Raw genomic sequence first — 24,805 nt, 5'->3', positions numbered from 1 at the left:
AACATTCACAAGTATAGCAAGTATTTTTATTTTTATTTGAAAATAATTTGAAAAAATCCTACAGAAAAACTGCAAGACTTTCCCCTAAAAACTGAGCTCGCCAAAACAATTGAAAACAAAACACTCCAATTCAACCTCAAAACCCCCATCAAACTCCAATAATCAACACTACTTAAACAACACTTCTATACCTCCATAAACATTCAATATCCTCAAATCCGCTATAATAAACATCAAATTAAATGCATTCATTCATATATCTAAGTCCTAATAATCCAACCATATACATGTACCAAAATAAAATTTCAACAACATAATTAATTTACATAACCCAATAACATACACTCCAATAATGATAATTATACATGTCATATTCTTAAATACAAAACACTAATTCTACAAAAAATAATCCCTTCAGCTCTGATGCTATTCTCCTAGTCTTCGAGCGGCAACCACGGCCTTTAACCTATGCACGATAAAATCAACGTTCTGAGTATAAAACTCAGTAGTGCTCATAAATCTCACACATACCAATATTGCGATGGCAACATACTTTTAAGGCATGAATTTCATAAAAGCTTCACAAGTCATAAAATCATTTGAGTATTGAACATGCATACATACACATAGCACATAATATCATGTTATACTTATAAAACAATAACATCTATAATTTTTGTCATATCATCATCTTTTCATTACCTTTGTTATTTATTTCATCTATAAGCATGCTATTCATTTTAAAATTAAATTCTATATTAACATATTATATAGATACATTTATTAACATAATTACGCATACTCCTAAAACTAAGATCATATAATTAACTAAGATCATGTAACATAATCTTATTAATTTAAATCCTTAAAATATTTTCTTAAGGGGCTCGCATACACTTAGGAGAAAATGAAGCAGATAAGATTTCATAAACCTATACATAGTGGCCTTATATGCCAACATAGTCATAGGGGCTTCAAGAGTCTAACATACACATATGGAGCATGTTCGCTTAAACATAAAGTACCCACGTGCCTAGCATATGATCATAGCTAATATCATAATGGCATCAAATGCCAAGCGTTCTCATCTTCCATAATAAATCAAATCGTACAGCAATTTCACACAAAGTATATTAGAGCCCAAAAATATATATTTCTTTCTTAATTTATAACATTTCTCATAAATCTCATTTTCCTTTAGACTTCTTAAAAATTAAGATAAGATTTGTCATAAATAAAAAACATTATGATATAAACCATTCCTTCTTTATTCTTTTGAAAATCATAAAGATGCTTGATTTAGAACTCAAGTAAATCATGAAAATTTCATGCTTAAGCATAATAACTTAACATAGAAAATTCTTATCTTAAAAATCACTTTTATCATTTAAAGCATATATCAATCAAAGATCCAATTAAAACATCCCTTATATACATGTATGCATATCCATAGACCAAACATGCACACTTTGATGTAAATTCTCAATATTATCATAATTCAAGTCATAGGAAATTTCTCATTCCTCAAGGTATAACATGAGCATTTCATCTATGCTTCACACACATAATATTTATCGTATAACTAAAGCATATTATCATTTATAAGTATGTTAACCCTTAAAAGATGACTTTTCCTATGTTAAGGCATAAGTAGGAAAAAGTTTCATAATTGATTTACTTAGGCAAATTAAATCTCTAACCATTCTAATATCATGCTTTTAGTCGTAATAGCATATTCATAACATCATTTCACCTCCTTAGACCATAACATGCCAAAACCCCAAATTTTAGCTTACTTAAGTCATAGAAAAAAAATCATAAAAGAACAAGGTAGAAATTTCTACCATATGCCAAATACTCATCAAGCATCATTTTAAAAGATACACAAGCAAAGAAAATAAGAAAAATATAAGGCCATTTTCCTTAAGTAGGCTCGGCCTCTCTTGGATGGAGAAGGAGGAAATGTTTTCCTCTTAAATCGAACATATAATCATGCTTAGAAATCACCCAAGAGCATATTTATTCAATCAAAGTTCAACAATTTAAACATTTCATACAAAATCCTCAATTTTCACATAATAGCATAAATTATCAAAAATCAATAATTAAAAGAGGAAAAGTGTATCTATGCATAATAAAGTCAAAAACAAGCTTTTACAAGCTTAGATTAAGGCTCTCTAATCTTTAAACCTTAGCTTTCCCCTTGTATTTGGTGGAGGGTTCACCCACCTCTACATAAAGGAAATCCGAAAATCATGACCAAGAAAACAAGTAGAAGAAAGATTGGAGCATGAATAAGCATGAATATGCTAAAAGAGAAATCTAAACCCAAAGATTAGAAAGAAAATCATCAAAACATTTACTTGACTTAAGTAGAGAAATCCTCAAATTTCTTGAATTCTAACTCCAAAAATCACTTCCAAAGCTTTCAATCTCCAAGATAATCACTAGCTTAAGGTTTAATGGAGTTGTTTTGGTGTAATTTGTTAGTAGGAAGTTGAAGAAAAATGGAGAGAAAGAGAGGAAGAAGAAGACACCTAAAAGAGAGAAGAAGAGAAGAAGAAGAAAAATGGTTGCTAGGTGGATAAGTGTTGACTTTTATAAGCCATTAAGGTCAATTTGGTCATTTTCCACTACTTCCTTAAGAAGTTATAATTGGATGGTTAAGATTAAGTCAGTGATATTCTAATTTAATGGCTAAAAATATTCTTCAATCAATTTCCTCAAAATATTATTTACCCCTATAAAATTCTCAAATTTACTCTATGAAAATAATTCCTCAAATTTTTTTAATTAATAAAATGTCATAATTCACTATTCACTAATTATCTAAATTCTCCAAATAAATTCATTACTTATTTTCTACCCATAAAAATCATGTATGCATGCTCAAAAATATCAAATAAAATATAAAACATAAATAGTAATTTTTTTGAAACAAAATAATACTAATTCCCGAACTGGTGGTACTGTTCATAGGCCAGTGAACTACTATTTCAGACACTGAAAAACAGGGGAATGACCTCTCCTTCCCGTCAAATTCATTAGTGCTACTTGGGAGAATTCTACATGCTCTACTTTCTCTTATTAATTTTTTGATATCCTTCATACATGTGGGTGTGATAATTGGCCCCCAACCAGGAGCTTTAGAAAATCTTTTGTGCAACCTAACCATGCATTTTTTCGTCAAGCACTCTAATATGGTAACTATGGGCATTTGATCTTAATTTTCCTACCCAACTATTAAAGGACTCTATTATATTATTAGACACATGCTCACTCTTAAATGAAGGGTGGAATTGATGCCTAGAGCATTGTTGCGTTGGGATTTGTGATAGCCATGCATGGGGCTTACCATTTAATTTGCTCCCAATCACTTTCATGTGCAACTTGAACTCATTTTCATATGTTGCTTTAGCAACAACCCAAAACTCCTTTAATGCTAAATTAGGAAATTGTTTCTTAAAATTTATTTCAATGTGCCTACAACAAAATTGATTATGTGCATTTGGAAACCATGTTCAGCATCTAGCAAACCCTGAATAATTAATTAATAGCATGTTAGTGGCAGAAAAGTCATAAGCATGCTCACATAATGATAAAGATTAAAGATATAAAGTAAAAGTAAAAAAGATAAAGTAATAATACTTTCTACCTATCTGACATAAAAGTCCAAGGCATGATTGGTCCGCTCATTAGGTCATAAAGTAATAATAACTTATGTCTACCTTCTTATTAAGATCATTCCTGATTAGGTCATAACTCATTGATGGGTCTGCTGCAAGTTGTTCTTGTAATTTCTTCTTTAACCGTTTGGTTGCATTTGGGTTCTTATTCCCAATAGGCCTAACACAGTTGTGCTCATCTTGCAAAGTCTTGACCATAAAAGCCAGTTTATCAGTTAAAGCTGAAGCATGCATCCTTCAATGGCATTCTGTTTCCCTACATGAAATAGTCACTCTCTTTGAATCATTTTTATGCCATTTTATGATATAACTCCCCCCCCCCTTCATAACATAATCCCTTATAGTTTTCCTTAGGACATCAAACCCAAGAAATACTTGCCTAACATGAAAAGAAATCTCAATAGTTGTCTCAGAAATCACAAACTCATCATCATATAACCCTTTAAATGGATCTGCTTTTCCATTTTCAGAGTAATCCAATTCTTTTTCATCAGCACCCGAATCTACACCATTCCACTCATCAGTTGAATCATCTTCTATTCCAAATGAAGAAAAAACCCTCGAAGCATTAATTCCAACCTCAGAAATTATGAAGTCACCAAGGTCTCCCATCTGGATATCATTATCTTCATCATTAGAGAACTAATAGTAATGCTCATCACTACTATTTATGTCATCTTCTGCTTCCACTGGTGAATTGCATTCTCTATTATTGGCTTTCCTCTTCCTCAATTTATATCTTTGCTCCCTCTTTTCACTTCTAACAATTGGTCTCTTTCTCTATCATGTTCTCTGCATTGCCCTACTCCACTTTGATGACTATGACTACCCTCCCTAATAGATATTCCAACACCCTATTTGCTCCCATACTATTCCTTCTCCTATGACCCCTACCCCTTCCCCTACTACTGCTTCTCCCACGACTCCTGCCCCTTCCCCTACTATTGCTTCTACCACAAACACTACTTTGTACTCTTTGACTGGGTCCAGCACTCACTCCACCTGAAATTTTTGCATCTCCTACAATATCATCCCAAATACGAGCTCCACTCACATAATAGGAAGTACTAGAAGCATTGGCCCCTGCTCCTGAGTTTGCTTCCCTAACTTTATTTTCCATGTTTCCAGTCCCACCATTCCCAACATCACCTCCTACATTCACAAGCTCATCCACATGACATTGACATTCTCATTCTCCTTTACATCCACATTCACATTATCATTCTCAACACCAACATTATTTTCTGCAACTTGACTAGGCACATGATCTTCAACAACAATAGGGACTTCAACATTATGATTTTGAACTTCGACCAAGATAGGATCATCTTCAACATTTTGAGACTCATTTTCACCTTGAACAACAACAGAAACTTTAGCATTCTCAGCCTCGTTCTTAACTTCAACAATAATAGGAACTAGAGGATCAACATGAACTTCAACAGTAATAGGGTCAACATTTAATGCCTGCACGACTATATCTACCTCACCCATTTCCTTATACATGGTAAACACATTTAATAAGTCTGCATCATTCTCCAATTTAAAATATCCTTCTGCATATGTTATTTCTATGAATGTTGCATCTATTGAAAATAATTCATACACATTATCTACCAAATCCAGGTATGAATACCTTTCAAGATCTACATTGCCTATTGTATTAACAACGGCTTCAAATGTCATGAATATATGAAAGTAATCAGGTTCTGCCGTCCTAATATTAACTATACATTATTATCATCAAACATGAATGAAAAACAGAGCAACTTCAGTTCACACTATTAAAAACCCTAACTTTCATATCCTTTAACTCATATATAATTGAAAATGATAAAATGAAGCAATTTTAAAGTTAACAACACTAATACCATAAACTTCTTTCAATAAATTTCACTTCATGCAAAAAGGTTCAGTTTCGATACAGTACCTTTTTTCGTCTTCTTCACTCCTCGATTTCTATTTCTGGAACTAGTAACACCAAGCAACACCAAAACCAACTCAAAGCAAAGTGAAAATTCCTTCAATGGGCTCCATCGATCTCAAACTAAAAAAGGTTTTATTTTTGCTACTGGGTTTCATTTCGAGAGAATAAAGAGAAAGAGACAAGTTGTTTGGTCCTTTCCCTCCAACATTAACGAGGGTGTTTCGTATGACCATGAGGTTATTCATGTTATTTTGCCTATATTTAACGGGTTTTGGGAAGGAATTTGGACAAAAGGATGGTCTTGCTTGGCGAAAGAAAAATATATGGGTATTTTAATATATTTCTAAAAATACGAGGACTGAATAGTTGTCTTTCGCAAAACATAGGGATCGTATCGTATTTTTGCCTTATGTAATAGCATGTACGTTGCATGAACATATATTTTGTTTTAATAAATTTACTTAAATATATATTACATATAATTATTTCATAAAAATATAATTGTGATTTTAATAAAATAAAAAATGCAATTATTTTGCAAAAATTATTAATTTTAAATGAAATACAATCAATAATACTATAAAAATTTTATTTAACATGTAAATCAAAATAAAATAGCTGTCCATATTTTTTTCTCCATCTAACCATGATAGATTTTTAGTTCAGATATAAGATCATAAATCATATTTCAATTTCATCAATGGGATATAAATAGAATTATTTTTTTCCCATTTTATAGAGATAATTTTGGCTAAACACATAACTTCTTTTCTGCACTTTACGTAAATAAAAATATTATGACACCCTCAACTTTATTTTGAATTGTTGAACACTTTAATTTATAAAATTACCCCTATTAAACACTTCAACTTGCAAAATTTTTCTGTTGAATATTCCAACTTGTAAAATTAGATTAATTGAATACTTATTTGATAACTAGAAAAAAAATAAAACTATTATTCCAAATATTGTAGTAACCAGACATCAAATTAATACTTTATATATATAAGTTAAAAACATAAAAAAAAAAAAATATTATTGCTAGTGTCAAGAAGCGTATATTGTTATTAAAATTCAAAACTTTAGAGACAAGTAGGTTGTTTATAAAGTCTGAAGTACCATAAAAATAAAACCAAGTTCAATGAAAATAGATGCAGTAGGCCAATTAATATATTTGAAGTACTTATCTTCATCACATTTAACAAGCATGTTGGGACATATCTAACTGTTCAACTAATTTCATATATTTCATTACATTTAATAGTTGTGATAAATCATATATCCACTTATCAATTTTCATTTGATTTCATCGTATTAAACGGCTAAATGCATAAATTTATCTTTATACTTTATAGAAAAAATTTTAAGGCATCCTCAATTTTAAAATTGACCCAAACACTTCCAACTTATAAAATTGCACCTAGCGGACACTGCAACTTCCATCTTTTAAATTTAAATTAACTAAAAACTTATTTAATAGTTAAAAAATATGAAAATTATTGTTATAAAAATCATGGTAACCATGCATCGAATTATTATTTTTTCACGTAAAAGCCCAAAATATCAAAAAAATATTATTATTAGTATGAAAAGGCGTGCAATGTTACCAAAGTTCATAAACAATGAAGGAAGGAATAAAATGTCTGATGAGATAAAAAAAATTAAGGATGTGATCATGTATTTTGGAAAAAGCGGGGAGTAATTATTATATTTGATCAATATATAGGGACGTAATAATAATTCTCCCATGAAATTTTTGAATCTTTTTTTTTTCTTCTTAATTTTAATGATTCCCTATAAATATATTAATATCCATATTATTAAGATTATAAAATATAAAAGGGAAACTTATTATTTAGTCCCTCAGATTTTACATAATTATCTAACTCATCCCCGACGTTTAAGCTAATATATAACTAGTCCCCGACATTTAACTCCGTCTAATTAGAAGATCCTTCCGTCTAAAATGCGTTAAAAACGAAGACAAACATTTTATAAGGACGAAGTATACCCTTACTGAATTGTGCATGAAAATAAAGGAGGTTTGACCAAATTTCATTCTCACAAAACGCAGAGAAAGGAAAAAAGGGAAAAAACATTAGCTCCTCTCCATTTCATTTGCAGGTAACAAGAGACAGCCTACATGTCTTCTTCAAGCGCAGCCGATGGAGGATGGGAAAGTTACTTGACCACACTATTATTTCCTTTGAACAGGGAAAATTTCTTCTTCTCCTGATTATCTGTCCTTAATATACTCTCAAGTTGATTTTGAAGATCTGATCTTCTTTGGTAATTAGAAACCAAAATCTGTTCCAAATTCTCCTTCATAGCAACTAGCTCTGCTTTCTCATCTCTGCTGCTGCTATCTCAGAATTACTCAAATGTCCATTATTACCTTGCAGTTTTATGAATGTTGAGTTCAGCTAAAAAGAAACATCAAAATTTGCCTAATATCAATCTATCTGCAACAACATTTTTAATCTTTGAACACCATTAAAGGTTCAAATAAACCTTACCTCATTCACTATATTCTTCAAATCATTCACTTTCATTTTAGATTCCGTAACAAATTTCTCTAGATCTTCTCTAAATTTCTTCATTTCATTACGTTTTAACTCATAAAACTTCTCTTTCTCCTTCTCCGTCTGCTCTAGCTCCTCTATTTCACTTTTCAAAACCCTAACAATCCAAATCCATAATCAAAACTCAAATCTAGTTCAGTTCTTCTTTAAAAACATTCACATTACCTCAATTGATGCAAATCGGTGTTGTATCTGGCATCGAGGCTCTCGATTTCAGATTTTAGAGCCAAGATTTTGAAGTTTTGAAATGCAATTTCATGATCCATCAACAAACACCGTTGCTCCATTGACCGAATTTCTGCTTGTTTCGATGCTAAAATCTGCAAATTGTTCTCTTGCAATTCTTTCTCTGCCTGCAAATCTTATTAATTTCAACTTTTTTCTTCTCTCGGCAAAAAAAAAAAAAAAAACAGAGGGGGCATGATTAGGATTTAAATTCAGAACCTGAAGGAGAGACAGACGCTGATTTCTGGTATGTTCCATGTGCTCTAGCCTCTCTCGAAACGCAGTCTGACCTTCCGTTTTTTGCGTGAGCGAGTTGGGAGAATAGCTGTCTAACCTTTCGTTTCCTCGAAAGGTCATACTGATCCACGTCAGCGAGGTCATACTGATCCACCTCAGTGAGAGAGGGGTGTTTTCATATTTTAGTCTTCAATTAACGGCAAAAAATCAATTTTTCGGACGGAAGGATTTTTTAATTAGACAGAGTTAAATATCGGGGACTAGTTATATATTAGCTTAAACATCAGGGATGAGTTAGATAATTATATAAAACCCGAAGGACTAAATAATAATTTTTCCAATATAAAAACATGTAAATTAATTTGGGAAAGGATGGAAGTAATCACATGTAAATTTTTCTCAATTTAAAGCATGGTTTTGAAAAACGGACCAGACCGATCAGTTTAACCGGAAATTGGAGTATGGTCCAATTCGGGTTGAATAGTTAAAACAGAGAGATAAAGAACCACTGAAAATCAGTGAAAATCAGGCAAGAACCGGCTTGAGCAATTGTTACGGTTCGAATGAAATAAAACAAAAAAAGAAAAAATCAAAAGAGAGATAAGATTCGAGCGTGCGGTTTGATTCAGAAGCATACAGTAGCCGGACCACTTTAGCCTAAAGCGGCTGGCCGAGCTGCTTTGCTTGGTGTTGATGGTGAGACTCACCGCCCGGCAGTTTGGTCTCAATCCACGATCGAAAATTTTTAAAGGAATAGGATTTTTTTTAGAAATTTTTTCTCTCCTGAGTTTTCTTTTGCCTCTTTCTTCAATTTTAAGAGATAACGTGCAAGAAATAATTAATTATTATATTGATATACTAGTAGCCAATAAATGAATTTTCTTTTTTTCTAATAATTGAACTTCCTTGTTTGTGTTGTTATTTTATTATTAGATTCTTAAAAATAGATCAATTTTTTAAATTGTTTTCTTATTATTATGATTAGTTAAACTTTTATTAAGTTGAATTTGGTTGATGTCAATTTTATAAGTTTTAGCAAAGTTATACTTCAAAAAAGTATGCTACCAATAATTATCTAATTTTAATTGCTCAAATTAAAATAAAATTTCATAATATTCCTATTTGGGATTAGAGCAAGAGTGGAAGAAAATGACAATGTTGGTTCTCTCCCATATAAGAGTTTTAGGGTTTTCACTTTATAATATGCAGCTAGGGTTTCTCAATTTTGAGTTTTAGTTCCATCTTTCATGGGTTTGTTTGCCATTAATTCCTTTCTGTCTCTCGTGTTCCATACTTTATGTTTTTTCTTTCCTTCAATTCATCTTTTCCATATCTTATTTTATTTGATCTTTATTTGGGTTTTCTTCATTTTCTTTCTTAAATTTCTTTTCTTTGATTCATGAATATTTTCTCTGCTGGCTTTAGGGTTTTATATCTAATACATAAAGACAACTGTGTCAATTAATGATGAAGATGCAGCAATTGAGATTAATTTTATAGATGATACTGAATTACACAAGGAAAGCCTATGATATAATAAATTTGCTTTGATGGACATGATGACTTGAGTATGGAACTGGAGCAAATTATGGGGAACTAGAGCTATTGAAGGAGAAGTTATTCAATAGTTCTTTTAAATTTAAATTAACTAAAAAATTATTCAATAGTTAAAAACATGAAAATTATTATTATAAAAATCATAGTAACCATGCATCAAATTATTATTTTGCATGTAAAAGCTTAAAATATCAAAAAAATAGTTATTAATATGGAAAAGTATGCAATATTACCAAAATTCATCGCTTTAAAAATATAATAAGTTTCTCGTAAACTTGAGGGTACTACAGAGACTTTTATGTAAATTACGTCGGTGAATTTAAACATTTTGCCAATTTTAAATCAAATAGAAGTCATGGTGTTTATTCCTCCTTCTAATGCATTTTTTAAGACTTTTAAGAAAAAATCCTATACAATCATTCCACAATTTCTATCCAACAAATCATTCACTTTTATTTAACAAAATCCATACTTTTATGTAACAAAAATTGCACTTTTATTCATTAAAATTTTATACTTACATTTAATAGAAATTGTAGTTCGTTAATATTCAAGTACATATATGCAATCCAACGTAATTTTTTTTATTGGCCTTCCTTTCACCGTCACTTAAGTTTGTTCATTTTCATATTTTTCAAAAATCAATTTAAAATTTACTTAATTTGAAAGGCATGCAATCTTTGTCCAACTTGGATTATTTATTTGCTCAAAGCTCAATTAATTCATCATTAATCCAAATTAATATAATTTTTTAAAAAAACCCAAATTAATATAATTTAATAAATACCATTTAACCTTATGCACAGATTTTATGAAAGAATATAAAATTCATCGATTATTCTCATCAATTAATTTCACAAGCAAAGAATATTATAAAAATTTATTACTTCCTCCGGTCCAAATAAATGTTGTTTTTTACTTTTTTTTTTCCAAAATAAGTGCCGATTTTGTAATTTCAAGACTATTAATTTTTTTTTTTTTTGTAATCTATCCGTTTTTATTTATTATTCTTATTCATAATATAATTATCCCTCAATTAGTCCCTACAATTTAATTAGAAGGCAAAATAAGTATTTTGTAAATTACTTTTTAAAAATTTAAGTTTTTTTTTTTAAAAAAAAAGAATGAAATCTTAAAATAATAATCCAACAAATAATTTAGGACACTATCCTATATTTGAAACCTAGTATAATAGTAGGAGGCTCTAGTAAAAGTATGAACACTTGCATTTACTTTGCCTTCGGATCCACTTGACCGAAATATATGTTCTAGAGCTTAAAATAAATTTTAAAATCCAAAATAAAAAGTTCAAAACTCAGAATTGTGAACGACGAAGACATCAAAGCATAAAAAAGTAACTGGAAATGGGTATAAAATTTAAGCTATTATTACATTCTTTAATTCATATGCCGACACTTATCTTATTTTGAAACGGAGAGTACTTCTTTGCTGGCTTATTACATAAAAATGATTGGGCCCACAGTGTTCTAAGAAAAAGGAAGTCCAGCCCAAGCGATTGCTAATGAAAAACTATAAGAGGCCCAAACGTGTCAGTTACGAGTCACCACCTTCCACAGCATTCAACATCAGACTTTTTTCATTGACGAATCATTCAATTTTGGAGCTTTCACTCTGCTGCTTCTTTCCATTCTGTGCCTCTTCATTGGTTGGCAATGCGTCTCTGCTCCGTAGGTACATACATAACTTGCTTTACCAATTGACAAAAATTAAGCTTAATTTCGAACTTCATTGGCACTCTTTATCTGCTACTTGATTCGTTTACCCTTTGTTTATTACTCCATTGAAAGGCAGGTTGATTTTGCTTTGTCTCGTCTTGTTCTTTATAGCTCTTTGTGTAATTCTTGTCGTTATTGAATTATATTGCCCTTTTTTTTTTCTTTGTTTCATGAAGTTTGCTATGCCGTGAATTGTATTTTATTTTTAGGTTAAAAGGGGTCCAAGAATTGGGCATATTGTTTATTTATTTTTTCCGGATTTTTTTTTCTTTTTGCAAAATCAAACAGTTTATTTGTTTGTAAATTTTTATAATAACCTCAAGATTCAGTGGTTCACTCCCATTTTTCTTTAAGATTTCACCTCCTTGTTTCCCTATCAGATGGAACCCATGATCAGATTCGGTCCAGATATCAGAAATGAGAACGCTGAAGGTAATGTCTTGGAAGTGGAAGATTTTAGCCAGTGCATTGATGAGTTATCCTCAAAAGTTAATGAGGTGAGTTTTACATGTGAATTGCTAGATGAGACTATGGTTATTTTCTGTAATTAATTACAAAATTTTCAATTTCAGCTTCTTCTTTCCTCAAAATATCGGGATGGTTTCCCAAATGTATAGTAGAAGAATTGTTGTTTTTGAATTGGCCGAATACATCATTTAATCCCTAAACTTAAAAAAAATAAAAAAATAAAAAAAAAACCCTGTGGCACCCTGAACCATAGAATCGACCTTGTTGCACCATGAACTTCATTTTTTGTAATAATTTCACATCTTTTTATACTAAAAACAGTAAATTTTAAGGGTTTTTGACTTTTATATGCAAAATATTGATTTGATATGTGGTTAATATAACTTTTAGAACAATCATTTTATATTTTCTAATTTTTCAATAGGTGTTTAATCGATTTAATTTTATAAGTTGGGGTGCTCAATAGGTCAAATAAAATATTTAATAGGTACAATTTTATAAGTTTAGGTATTCAATGGGTCAAAACAAAAGTTGAGGGTGCCACAAGGTTTTTTGTGAAAAGTTCTACGGTGAATTTATGTATTCAGCCTTTTTGAATTTATATAGTCTTTCTTATTTGCTGCTTACAAGGGCAGGTAGATTTGTCGAATTTGTTTCACAAAGAATGGTAATTGATTCTATAATTCTGGTCCTGATTTTGAATACTATGAATTATGTCCACGTGTTGTCTCCATGTTTCCTTCCCCATGCAGGTAATGATGTATGGTGACTTGCTTGTCCAATTTCTTCTGAAGTACTTCTATTTTTCTTGCAGCTTGAGCAAGGAGTCAATGTAGTTGAACAATTCTATAACAAGCAACCAAACAGTGCTAAATGTAGATCCCTTGTGAAGGATAAAGTGAGGGAAAAATATTTGGCTAACATTGAGAAGCAACAGAGACATGTATCACAGAGGCAAGCAGTTGCTGAAAAGAGAATGCAAGAACTCATGCGCCAGTTTGCTGGAATATTTAACCAGGCAAATTCCAGCACTTTGCAAATGTCTATTTGAACTATTATGTGGTCGTTTGAAACTACATGCTTTGGAATAAACCATGAATCATGCATGCTTTCCACAATTGGCTTTGTTGGAGGTCTGAATTTGGTACCTCAGATAGATTTGTTCTAATTTTATCTTTTGCCTCTTGTGCTTTACCCTTCTGATATTTATTTTCTCTTATGACGCATAAAAGGTTATTTACTTTTTCCTCTTCAATTAAAAATTGTGTATTAGAATATAAGTGATTGTTTTTGTTTGTTAATATTGCTGGCACACTCTCCAGCAGACTAAGCTTTTCTAGCAAGTGGCTGTTTAACAATAGCCAAATTTGTATCATGGCTCTTCAATCTTGTATGAGGCAGTTGCTTCATCATATTAGCATGGAGCCCAATTTCATTGACATGCTCTGGACCCTTGACCCTTCTTGTGTTTGCTATGAAGTTGAACAGCCGTGCGGGCTTCTATAAAAAATATCTGACAATTCAGTTTGGTAGCATATGCAGAAGATACCAACTTAATGAGAACCTGATCTGCCTTGAAAGTACCAGTTAATTTTCCATTTCTGTGTTAATTATGCATTGATGTTATGTTTTTGCAACATCATAATTCATGTCCTATATATCCTATAAAGCTTGATGTTTATTTAATGTTTCTCCACATATAAGATTCATGATACACATAAATAATCTGCAGTAATTGAGATTTGCTTATATCTAGATGCTTGTTCCTAATTTAAAATATATTCTGTTGGCTTTCTTCATAGATAAACAGCTCCCGATAACAGTATTCTAAATTACAGAGCACTAGCGGGAAACTGCTGAATTTAGAAAGCTCTTAGTTAAAGGAAATATCTCAATCTTTGTGAAATTTCAGAATTTCTAGTCTAAAAATTGTGACAATTTAATGAACAGGATTTAATTATCATAATCCTTTTGTAGAGGGGGTTAGTGGGCTATTATTCTATCGTTGTGTAGATCCACAGGATCTGCATGCCATTAAATTTGAAATATTTGATTATGTGCAGGGTTTTAAAGAAGTTTCAGTAGGGTCTGTCTCGGTAATTTGATTATGGAAGCAATTTAGACTTTAGTTTTAAAGTGTGGCACTAGGATTTCATTTGGGTTCAGTAGAACTCTGACAACCTTTTTTTATGTTTAGTCCATGGGGTTGAGGATGCTTTTTCTCTTGGCTGTTTAGTGAATTCATCTTTCCTCTCCCAATCATTTGAGCCTCCATCCCTCTTTCTTTTCTTTACCGTTTTTGTTCCTTCATTCAAAATATTGACCCTTCTAAACGTATTCTCTTTTCTTAACAAATTTTTTTAATTGTAGTTGTAAGGTTATTTTGTTGTTCAACTAGATTAATTTTCATGATCTCTCTCCAATTATACTTGTTTGATTTTAGTGACCATTCTTTCTCTGACATCATTTGGAAGATTGTATTTATGAGGGCTCTGGTTAAATATGGTCTATTTGCAATATCAATTCCGTATTCAAGGAATCTCATCATTGCTTTTAAAATTTCATCAGTGTTGATAAATTTTTAATCCCATAACGTGTTGAAGGATATAGTTTATTTGCTTGTCTTTGGGCCAGATCACTCAGCACAAGTGGGCATGGCCTTTCATGCAACCAGTGGATGTTGAACGTTTTGGTTTGGATGACTATTATAAGGTGAGGCTTAGTTTTACTTTTGGAAGATTCCAGGTGCTATTTTCTCTCTAGCATCTTTAATCCGTACATTTTTTTTCCGCTTCTTATTTTCCTCATTTTATTTTCCTTTATGCTTGATTTGCTTTTTGTGATAAAACATTTAAGGAGCTCTACAGCTCTAGCTTGTGTATGAATAAACAGGAGAACCCCATTAGTTTAGAACTTTTTAACCCATATAACCAAGAGTTCTCACCAAATAAATCCAGTTTTATTATTTGAATAACCAAGATTTCACATGTGAATCATGCTAAGCCTTAATGTAAAGTAGAAGAGTAACAAGGAAAGATGACTCTTGTTCTCGCTTTCCTGCGGTTTGGGCCTACTGTGTCTCCACGCAGAAAACACAACTTGGTTTGGAATTCAGGATACACAAAAACACGAACTTTCATGACCACCATCAGCCCCCCTTCCCTCTCCAAGAAATATATATATATATATATAGTGAACACTTTTCGTCTTTAGATGTTATTTATCACTTCAAATACATCTGCTATGTCAGTGCATATCATTACATCAGGATGCTGCATAAAATGATGTGATGGGGCTCCAAATGAAGGTCCATGGAAGTATTTTGTATGCTTGGTAAGGAAGTGTAGAAAAGGAAAGAAAGTGAGGAAGTCTTAGATATCTTTTTGGGCTTTAAATAATTTTTAAAAAATTATATATATTTTGTTTACAAAATGTTTCAGGGTTTTGACTCCTAGCTGTTTTTGTGTTTTAGATTATCAGATTTTTTTGTTTTGTGCTTTTCTTTAATGCATTTTTATTTTAATTATTTATTTCTAATTATACACTTGGGAGTTTGAAATAATAAAATAGTTGCTCCTGATAATTGATATTGCTTTTGACATGCCTAAAGGTAATTGAACGAATTAGAATTGGAGCTCTTAAGCTCTAAGTGTTGGCAAGAAACAATTATATAATTTTAGTTCATAGGTCTATGGCCTCCCCCAGGGTTAAAATTTTAGCTTTAACTTAAAAGTTCTATACATTTTGTTATACCATAGAATTTTTGTTGTAAACCTTTTTTTTCCAATCAATTAACTTGCTCGAGTCTCTTCCCTCATTGTTAATCTTTTGTTTTCTTTTGGTACATGACTTCAATTATCATGTTGTACCAGGTTATTGAAAAGCCAATGGATCTAGGTACGATAAAAAATAAAATGGAGGCTAAGGATGGCACTGGGTACAAGAATGTCCGTGAAATATATGCTGATGTTAGATTGGTTTTTAAGAATGCAATGAAGTACAATGATGAAAGAGATGATGTTCATGTAATGGCCAGAACTTTGTTGGAAAAGTTAGAAGAAAAATGGCTGCAACTTTTGCCTAAAGTTGCTGAAGAGGTAAATCATTACCTTTTTTGGTATGGTTTTTTCCTAGGAATTTCTCAATTGTTTTTCCAGGGGTTCACATGATATTGTATTTATTAGTCTCTATTTAACCTGTGCAGATTCTTTGATTGTTGGATAAATTCCATATTTAAATGCCTGCAGGAAAAAAGACAAGCAAAAGATGACTCAGTAACACAGGAGGCTATGAAACTAGCTCAGGAGGCTACACATGCCAGCATGGCTAGGGATTTAAGCAATGAAGTATGCCAAAACTTAAAAGCTCTTTATGAAAAATAAACTATAACCTAAAAGGAGCTTTGTGATATTCTGTCATCTTTTGGAACTATTTTTTTCTTTTCAAAAATACAATTCCCAATAATACAGGGTTATGCTTACTTGTTCAAAAGTTGTGAGCATTTATAATCTATTAACGTTTTGAACCTTATTTTTTAAATTTTTTTCAGCTTTCTGAGGTTGACTTGCAACTAGAAAATCTCAGAGCAATGGTAGTTCAGAAATGCAGGTTCATTCAGAAACCCATTTAACCATTTTAACCATTTTTACTTTCATACATTGTTACTATGAAATTTCATTTTTGAATTGGTTTAGATGTATATGTCACAGGATTTTACCATATATTTATGCCACTAATCTTTTCCCTCTTTTTAGTTAAATTGTATGAATGAAAAAGCATATTTCAAGAAATAAAGTGGGGGAGAAGATTAAGCATAGTTGAGTTATTGGTTTTAAATTAACTGGTATAATTCTTAATGCTAGGTTTTTACAACTTCAGATAGTCTTGATTTGTTGCATTCTAACATTTATAGGAGATAGTTCATGGGGATAGTGGATGTGGTAAACAGAGGACAAATGTTGATAATTTGCATGGGGAAGAAGTTTGAGTGCGTGGAGTCGGAACAGATGAGAGATGGAGGAAGAGGAATAGCATGTTGCATATGTTAATATATGGATATGGTTTCTTTAAATGTTTATTCATGCAAATTGCAATCATGTTTAAAATGCACTTCTCAATTTTCAATTCTTAACATATTTTACATATAATTTGGAACTTTGCATGTTTGTGACGCGCCGTTCTGTTTGGTCTATGATCTGTAGTAGGATGTAATAATTAACAATAGTGAGTTTCACAATCATCCTCTTTAACATATTGCGTCTCTTGGTTCATATGGATCAAACTGCTCTGAAATTTTTTGGTAAATACTTAGTTTGTTAAATTACAGGGTATAGGAGTGGGGAGGCTAAACATTTAAAATTTGTGCTTTGTTTCCCTTGATTTGATTGTACCTGAGTGGGGTGGCTTGCTAGCAGATAGATGTGAACAACTACTTGTCCTCACCGTTATTTGTACAGTGGAAGGCAAACGTATGCATGCCTTTTAAACCAAATCAAATGTTCATAATTCTTCTAATAAAAACCTCAGAAGAATCATATAGACTTAAAGGCCATTCCCTGAACTCTCAGGATTAGTAATTCCCCAGGTTTGGAAAATTCAGAATTGATGCTAGATAAGAAGCAAAAGTTTAAGAAAAGTCCTAGCTATCAGACGCAAGATTCACATGATTATGGTAGACAATCATTTTCAAAAAAATATTAAATTTTCATAATTGAGGATTACATCAAAATCATTCCTAAACTGACTTTCCCTGGGCTAGATGTGTAAATTTCTTAATTTTGTCTTTTCTTTATATGAACCTGAGTGCATCTTTGTTGTTTTTGTGTCAAAATATGCTTTCTGTTTTTGATGCTGTGCGTGCTTATCTCTAGCCAGTTGACATTCCAACTGCGTTTCACTGTTCCTTTTTTGCATCTTAGCCATCAATTCTCACTTTGGCAAATGTTACAGAAAAATGTCTGTTGAAGATAAAAAGAAGCTGGGGGCGGCTCTCACTCAACTGTCTCCAGAAGATCTGACTAGGGCACTGGAGATTGTTGCTGATGATAATCCAAGCTTTCAAGCGACAGCTCAAGAAGTGAACCTTGACATGGACATTCAGGTGATACTTTTTTCTCTTTTTCATGTCTGTCCGGTCTATACTGTTATTGTATGATCAAATTCAAACAATGCTTGTTTGAAAACTAAGAATAATAGTATTTACTTATATTTTATATTTCTGCCCACAGAGTGAATTGACATTATGGAGGTTAAGAGTTTTTGTGAATGATGCATTGAAAGTCATGGGGAGGAAGTCCGGTGGCATGGATGGCAACAAGGACAACGTCAATGCTAATAACAAGAAGAGCAAGAATACCATTGCCACTGCTGCTGCCACCGCCAACAACAACAACAATAAACGAAGAAGAGATATTTCTGATGCTATTACCGGCACATCCACTAAGAAGACTAGGAGGATCTCCCTCATTTCATGACCGTTCGGTCATGAAAGTACAGTATTTACTAAGTTTTTCTTTGGTTATACTTAATGTGAAGTTATACTTAATGTGAAGTTGACACTAGGTGTTGGTTTCTCAGGACCTCGAAAAGCTACGACTCCTTTCTTATAGCAAGAGCATTTAACTTATGAGTGGAGATATATAAGGCCAATCCTCTAGACCTAGTTTCTCACTATTCTAACTGTACAGCAGTATCACTTTCCGCGATTTTGATACATTTATATATTCTTTTAGTTCATCAGAGCTATTATAGTAGCATATATTCATGACTATATATTGATCATTACTGTTTGATCATCTTTTGCTGGTGTGGGAAAATGTTATAAGATCCAAAAATATTTATTTTCAGCTGTTTTTTTAAATTGAGCATCAGCATGTGGGTTTCAAACCCAAGTGGTATCAGGTCCCTTAGCTATTTTTCTTTATTTCTCGGAATCAAAGTTCAGATGGGACAAGATGTAGTCATATTACCTTTGATAATGTGTATTTTTGACATCATTTCTCTCTCTCCCTCCATTGAAACTCTGCATTAGGCTGAGGCATAGGGTTTTTATCAAGCATTAACATCGTTTTATCACTAAATCCAGAACCACCCTGAACCAAGATTTAAAGAAAGCAATAAAGGATTATCCAATTCTTGAATTTGTATATACACTTCATTTTATGTGCATTTCTATCAATTCTGTTGTTATCATCTGTAACAACACATTTCTACTATTTATGTGCTAATTACACCAACAAGAAGTTGGACTTCTCTCTGTCATTAAACTATCACAAAAAGTACAATCTGGACATTTTCTGCTGTTCTATAACTGAAGTTTGAGTACATGCTTCTCCAAAAAATGTTAATGTAAGGACCACAAGCAAGAAAATTGCAATATAATAGCAGTAAATACAATGATCTTAATGTAATTGGCATTTGAAACTGATCAATAATATCACAGCATACTGCTGTTGATCCCACTTGTTAAATACTCAAAGAAGTGATTCAGAACCAAATAACTAACAAATCTGAAACCCATAATTGAGATCAACTCCAATGTCATGGACAATTAGGAAAGTTCTACAAGTTATAGAAGAACTTGTAAGGTCTTCAAAATTTCAAGATCCATGTGCTTTGAAAAAGCTTTGGGACACCCCCGACGTTAGTTTGCCTTTGGCGATCAAGTGATGGAAATGATCCCATGAAATGTATGGTTACAACATCGGAGCAGATCAGTTTGCCAACTCAAAACAAATAAATAAGCAACAGTCTGAGAAAAAGTGGAAATATCAGCAGTGAAGACATGCAAGTAAATGATTAATAGAGTGGCTCAGATATAAAAGGGATTCTCTCAGTAGTTCACTTAACCACTTTCCATAGTCATTTTTAAAGGTGAGATAAGATCAGTAAAAACATATCAGTCCTAATACGAGAAAGAATGAGGATATAGATATAGGAGAAAGGGGTGAGACACATTTGCAGAGGGAGGAGTAAGCGGAAACTAGTTTCAAGAAAAATCTGAGCTTTTGCTGGAGTAAAATACCTTGGCAGCAAAAAAAGAAGCATTCAGCAGCAGAAGAAGAAAAAATAAAACTAGGGGAATATGAACATATAGAAACTACCAGAAAATAATATAAAAACAGAGTCAGATGCAAAAACTTTACTTTCTTATTCCTTAGCTGTTGCTACTAACGTTTCTCCAGGATGACAATTGAGGAAATTGTGAAACCAAGGAGTCCATGACCCTTTCAGTAAATGTTTTGCTTGTTGTCAAGGTTTTCTTTGTGTCCAATTGACTGTCCGAATCTCGCCAGAACTTGATGATTTGAAGACTCTCTTCTTCTGTTGATCTTTGGACCACTATTCTAGAAGCATAACCCTTCATTCTCATTTGACGACATATCTGTGAAGGATCATTTTCTGTGAGAGTGACCATGTATAACCAGCCTCTATCAGACAAAAGCTTGTCCGCAATTGGCAATATCCTATCAATAACTTTACGACCATTCTCCCCTCCAGCCCAAGCAGAGGCAATTCCTTCACAGCCCACTTCGTCTTCAGGTGTCGGCACATAAGGTGGGTTCACAACCATCACATCTACCATCCCTTCCAGACGCTTTTCTAGACCAGATGCAATGTCAGTCACTATCAACTCTGCATGAACATTGTGAGCTTCTAATGTTTCATAAGTCACTCTGACCGCATGAGGATTGAGGTCAGTGGCAATGTAGTAAACCCCAGGAATCTGATGCCCAAGCATGAGAGCTAGAGACGTAATAACATAACCACTGCCGCAACCCACTTCCATACATATTCTTGGATTATGCTCTAACAATTTTGTGCGATCAGCGAGAAGTGCGTCAACCAGTGCAAATGAATCATCACATGGCTCATAAACCTCAGGATGTGAACTTACAAGGCGAATTTGTGCTACTCTAAAGGACATTTTTATGTGCCTGATAGGAATCAACCTCAGCAAAAAGCAATAAAAGAAAGAAAAATAATAATGAGAAATGTATCCCAATTTTGAAACTTCTTTTCTCTTTTTTGTGGGTTCGCAAAAATCCACAATCATGATATATACATGGTAACATGGATATATACTTCTGCACTATAATGTTGAAATGAATCTGACCAGCTTCACCATTCATATTAGGAATTAGATCATGAAAACCATATGACATGTTCAATCTTCAATATGTGTTTTTATGCTAGTGCTTCTTGTTCTTTGAATGGCTTATAAATATTCTTAGATTCCAAATCTGTGAGGTGTTCAGCTAGTTATTGTATTGTATTACATACAAGTAGGTTCCAAGTTCATTTTTGTTTTTGCAGACTTTAACTTTACACTCAAATCAATTGTATTTGGTTATCAGTTTGTTTCTACTGAAACTGAAGCTGCCTTACTGTCTCTGGCAATTTTGTTCCTTAGAATTAATACTTTTGTGCTCTACATGGTTCTAGACTAAATAATAATATTAAGATTGCATATGTTGATGAAGTGGTCAGCAGGTGGCTTTACCAAAATGATTAAATATTTGTTAGAAGTTATTTTTAAAGTTGAATTTGGTTAATTCTAATTATAAAAATTTTAGAATTATTGAACAGCAATTCTTTTTTTCCTTTTACATGCTATTATTTTGAAAAAATAACTTCAAATTAGCTCTTAAAACATAAAAACTTTAAACCTTGAATTGTAAATGAAATCTTATACACACACAGAAGCGCGCGCACACGCACACAAGCACGCGCGCACACAGATATGGGTACCTCTCTATTTGCGTGCATATCAAAAATTGAAAGTAAATGGAGATTGCTAGTCTTTCACAAGCTCTAATTTTCCACAGCAGCTATTCAAAGCCTTAAGCATAAACATATAATAAAAACACGATGCAGAAAGAAAAATTGGGGGCATTACCAGATTGATGCAACCTCTGGCAACAATTGCTCTCCACCAAAGCCTTAGCTTTTCTAATGCCCACAAATCCTTCCTCTCTCAAGTCTCTATTATCCTCTGCATCAAAAATATTTAATTAGTTTTTGAACTAACAGGTGCATGTCATTAAAACCCAGATTTTCAAAAAATGACACACTAAAACACACTAAACACAGATTTTCGGACAATGGCTAAAGATAAAAAAGAAAAGCGACTCTCCAACAATGGCTTCAACTACAGATTTTCAAGGCAAACACACTAAACAAAAAGGAAAAGCAAAAAAAAAAAAAAAAAAAAAAAAAAAAAACGAAAGAAAGCTTACCAACAATTGCCGTCTAATTCAGATGCTTAAAGTAAAAGATTACAGGAATTAAGATGCAAAGAGAATGATAGAAGGAGAACGAGAAAGACAGTGAGAGCAAGGGAACAAGAGAGAGAGCGAGAGCGAGGGAACGAGAAAGAGAGCGAGAATGTGTAGTAGTAGGGTTGGCAGCGGGGCGGGTACCCGCAAAAAACAAACTACCCAAATCCGAATCCGAATCCGTTAAGGAATAAACCAATAATACCCAAACCCGTCCCAAATCCATTTCGAAATACCAGCATACTACCCGAATTCGTTTAATTACAAATTTATTCAATCCATGAAATTCGAACCAGCATGAAACCCTAATCCGAACCCAAAGTGCAACAAAAAAAATACATATAAAATACATTAAAATTCAACTTCAAAGCAATAAAACAACTTAACCTGTAATATTCAAAATAATAAAACAAATTAACCTATAATACTCTCAATCAATAGTACATAGTAATACTAAAATAGAACAAAATAATTGAAATTCAAACCAATATCTCAATTCTCAAATAAACAATTTGACAATCAAACATCTATTAAAATTCAATAAGAATAATATCAACCACAAACTAAAAACTAATTAAAATATAATAATACTAAACTATAAGAAATTATAATGAGAACTAAATCCATATAAAACATAATAAAAAGTATGTCAATAAAAAAATTACTGAATTAAAACGTACAGCAAAACAAAACAATACTATAACAAAAACACAAGAAATTGTACATAAACATAATATTCTTAATACAAACATAATTCTTGAACTCCACTTTTTCAAGAACCAAGATTGCAAGGATTAACAATCAACATCATCTTCTTCCGCACAAAAGACATTCGACTCCGCTCAAATTAGAATATAAAACTACCTACAACAAATTAAACAAGCCACAATCAAGTTTAGAAATAATAAACAAGTTTGCAAATTAAACTAGCAAATTCAAAGTCTAGCAATATGACTAAAACACTAACATGTTTAAGATACCCAGGTCAGCCCTATATGATGCTCAAAAAGAAAAGTTCAGCCCTATATAAAATCACAAAATACTAAAAAAAATCAGCCCTATACAAAATAGAAAACATTAAACCCTGTGTTTAATCCCCTATGTAATTTGTGTTATTGCTTTTACAGCTTATTTCTAGATATATTTGTATAAATATATCATGGTAAAAAATTAAAAATAAGAACAAATTAAACCTGTTAACATCTGAATTTTTTCACATTTTGTACAAAAGCAGATTCCTTTTTAATCATTCTCAGTATCTCTAGACAATCTTAATCATTATTAACAAACCAAACTTTGAATTAACAAACCAAACATATCAGATTTCACTTAATATATATTTTCAACAAATAAAACATGCACAGAATTCATAAACGAAAAAATAAAACAATATGCAAATAATCTCGGCTGAACCCATAAATTAATTTAACAATTCCTCCTCTTTGTCTGTTTATATGTGTTTATTAAAAAGAAAAAAGAAAAAGGAAAAGGGACGATTCACGAAGCAAAAACGGAAAAAAAAAAAAAAAAGAAAAACAAACTGAGAATGAAATAAAAACAATTCAGTAGTAGAACGAACCTGTGACTGAAGAGCGCTTGGGACGGACTTGAAAGTAAAGTTTCGCCTTTTCCCTTCGCTTGAAGAGCACGAGTGCTGCGGCAGTGATGGCCAAGAACGAAACCAACGGGACGGTAAAAAGAAAGACTGTGGCTGTAGAAGTGCAGAAAACGAGCGGCGCAGGGAAGGGAGGGAGGAGAAATACGTTTGACTTTAGTCGAGTTTGAGAGAATTTCTGTTTGTATGATTAAAATGCAACCTACGCTAAAACGACGCAGTTTTGATTGCGGATTCATTTGAACCTCCAATACCAAAACTACGTCGTTTTTTTAATGGTAAAATTTATTATTATTATCAAAGTTATTATTATTCTTAAAGTTGTTATTACTATTATTATTATTATTATTAGTTATTAATTAAAAGGCTATAAAAAATAAAAATATCATGTAAAGTATTAATTATATTATTTTTTTATTAGAGAATATATTGAGTAGGTTATAATTAATTATGGTTGTTGTGATCCTTAATCTACGTATACTAGACTTCTAAGTA

The 24,805-nt window shown here is 32.1% G+C and overlaps 2 protein-coding genes and 1 non-coding gene across 8 annotated transcripts; 1 reads left to right on the top strand and 2 right to left on the bottom strand.

The window, feature by feature from the left end:
* Nucleotides 1–7,603: 7,603 nt before the first annotated feature.
* LOC105647210 (uncharacterized) lies at nt 7,604–8,801 on the bottom strand. Its single transcript, XR_016322834.1, has 4 exons — nt 8,640–8,801; nt 8,361–8,548; nt 8,130–8,292; nt 7,604–8,036 (listed from the first exon to the last, which is right to left on the bottom strand). It is a non-coding gene; the product is annotated as an uncharacterized LOC105647210 (transcript).
* A 2,955-nt stretch (nt 8,802–11,756) lies between these two features.
* LOC105647209 (transcription factor GTE1) lies at nt 11,757–19,187 on the top strand. The gene is made up of 9 exons (XM_012233218.4): nt 11,757–11,906; nt 12,331–12,447; nt 13,233–13,436; nt 15,053–15,130; nt 16,291–16,515; nt 16,666–16,764; nt 16,968–17,026; nt 18,368–18,518; nt 18,646–19,187. Exons 2-9 carry the CDS (start codon nt 12,331–12,333, stop codon nt 18,889–18,891), a joined length of 1,179 nt encoding a protein of 392 aa, XP_012088608.1. The 5' UTR covers nt 11,757–11,906; the 3' UTR covers nt 18,892–19,187.
* Nucleotides 19,188–19,766: 579 nt separating this feature from the next.
* Nucleotides 19,767–24,482, bottom strand: LOC105647208 (S-adenosyl-L-methionine-dependent methyltransferases superfamily protein). 6 transcript variants are annotated; one of them, XM_089726879.1, is made up of 4 exons: nt 24,275–24,482; nt 23,446–23,559; nt 22,317–22,412; nt 19,767–21,369 (listed from the first exon to the last, which is right to left on the bottom strand). In XM_089726879.1, exon 4 carries the CDS (start codon nt 21,342–21,344, stop codon nt 20,574–20,576), a length of 771 nt encoding a protein of 256 aa, XP_089583005.1. In that variant the 5' UTR covers nt 21,345–21,369; nt 22,317–22,412; nt 23,446–23,559; nt 24,275–24,482; the 3' UTR covers nt 19,767–20,573. The 6 variants fall into 6 exon arrangements, with proteins under 6 accessions (XP_089583005.1, XP_089583004.1, XP_089583003.1 ...); XM_089726878.1 differs by having other exon boundaries at nt 19,767–21,354; nt 24,275–24,481; XM_089726877.1 differs by having other exon boundaries at nt 19,767–22,412.
* Nucleotides 24,483–24,805: the final 323 nt, after the last annotated feature.

The sequence above is a fragment of the Jatropha curcas genome, chromosome 10 (assembly GCF_041381405.1).
Source record: "Jatropha curcas cultivar XTBG-Jc1 chromosome 10, XTBG_Jcur_1.0, whole genome shotgun sequence".
Classification (NCBI taxonomy): domain Eukaryota; kingdom Viridiplantae; phylum Streptophyta; class Magnoliopsida; order Malpighiales; family Euphorbiaceae; genus Jatropha; species Jatropha curcas.
The sequence above is the reverse complement of the archived record's forward strand: the minus strand, read 5'-3'. Positions and strand labels throughout refer to the sequence as shown.

Excerpts from the sequence above, each read along its gene's own strand:
- LOC105647208 (XM_089726877.1), bottom strand. The coding sequence starts at position 21,473 with ATGATTGTGGATTTTTGCGAACCCACAAAAAAGAGAAAAGAAGTTTCA.
- LOC105647209 (XM_012233218.4), top strand. The coding sequence starts at position 12,331 with ATGGAACCCATGATCAGATTCGGTCCAGATATCAGAAATGAGAACGCT. Across the intron at positions 12,448-13,232 it reads TATCCTCAAAAGTTAATGAG|CTTGAGCAAGGAGTCAATGT; the intron begins GTGAGTTTTACA and ends TTTTTCTTGCAG. Across the intron at positions 18,519-18,645 it reads ACCTTGACATGGACATTCAG|AGTGAATTGACATTATGGAG; the intron begins GTGATACTTTTT and ends TTCTGCCCACAG.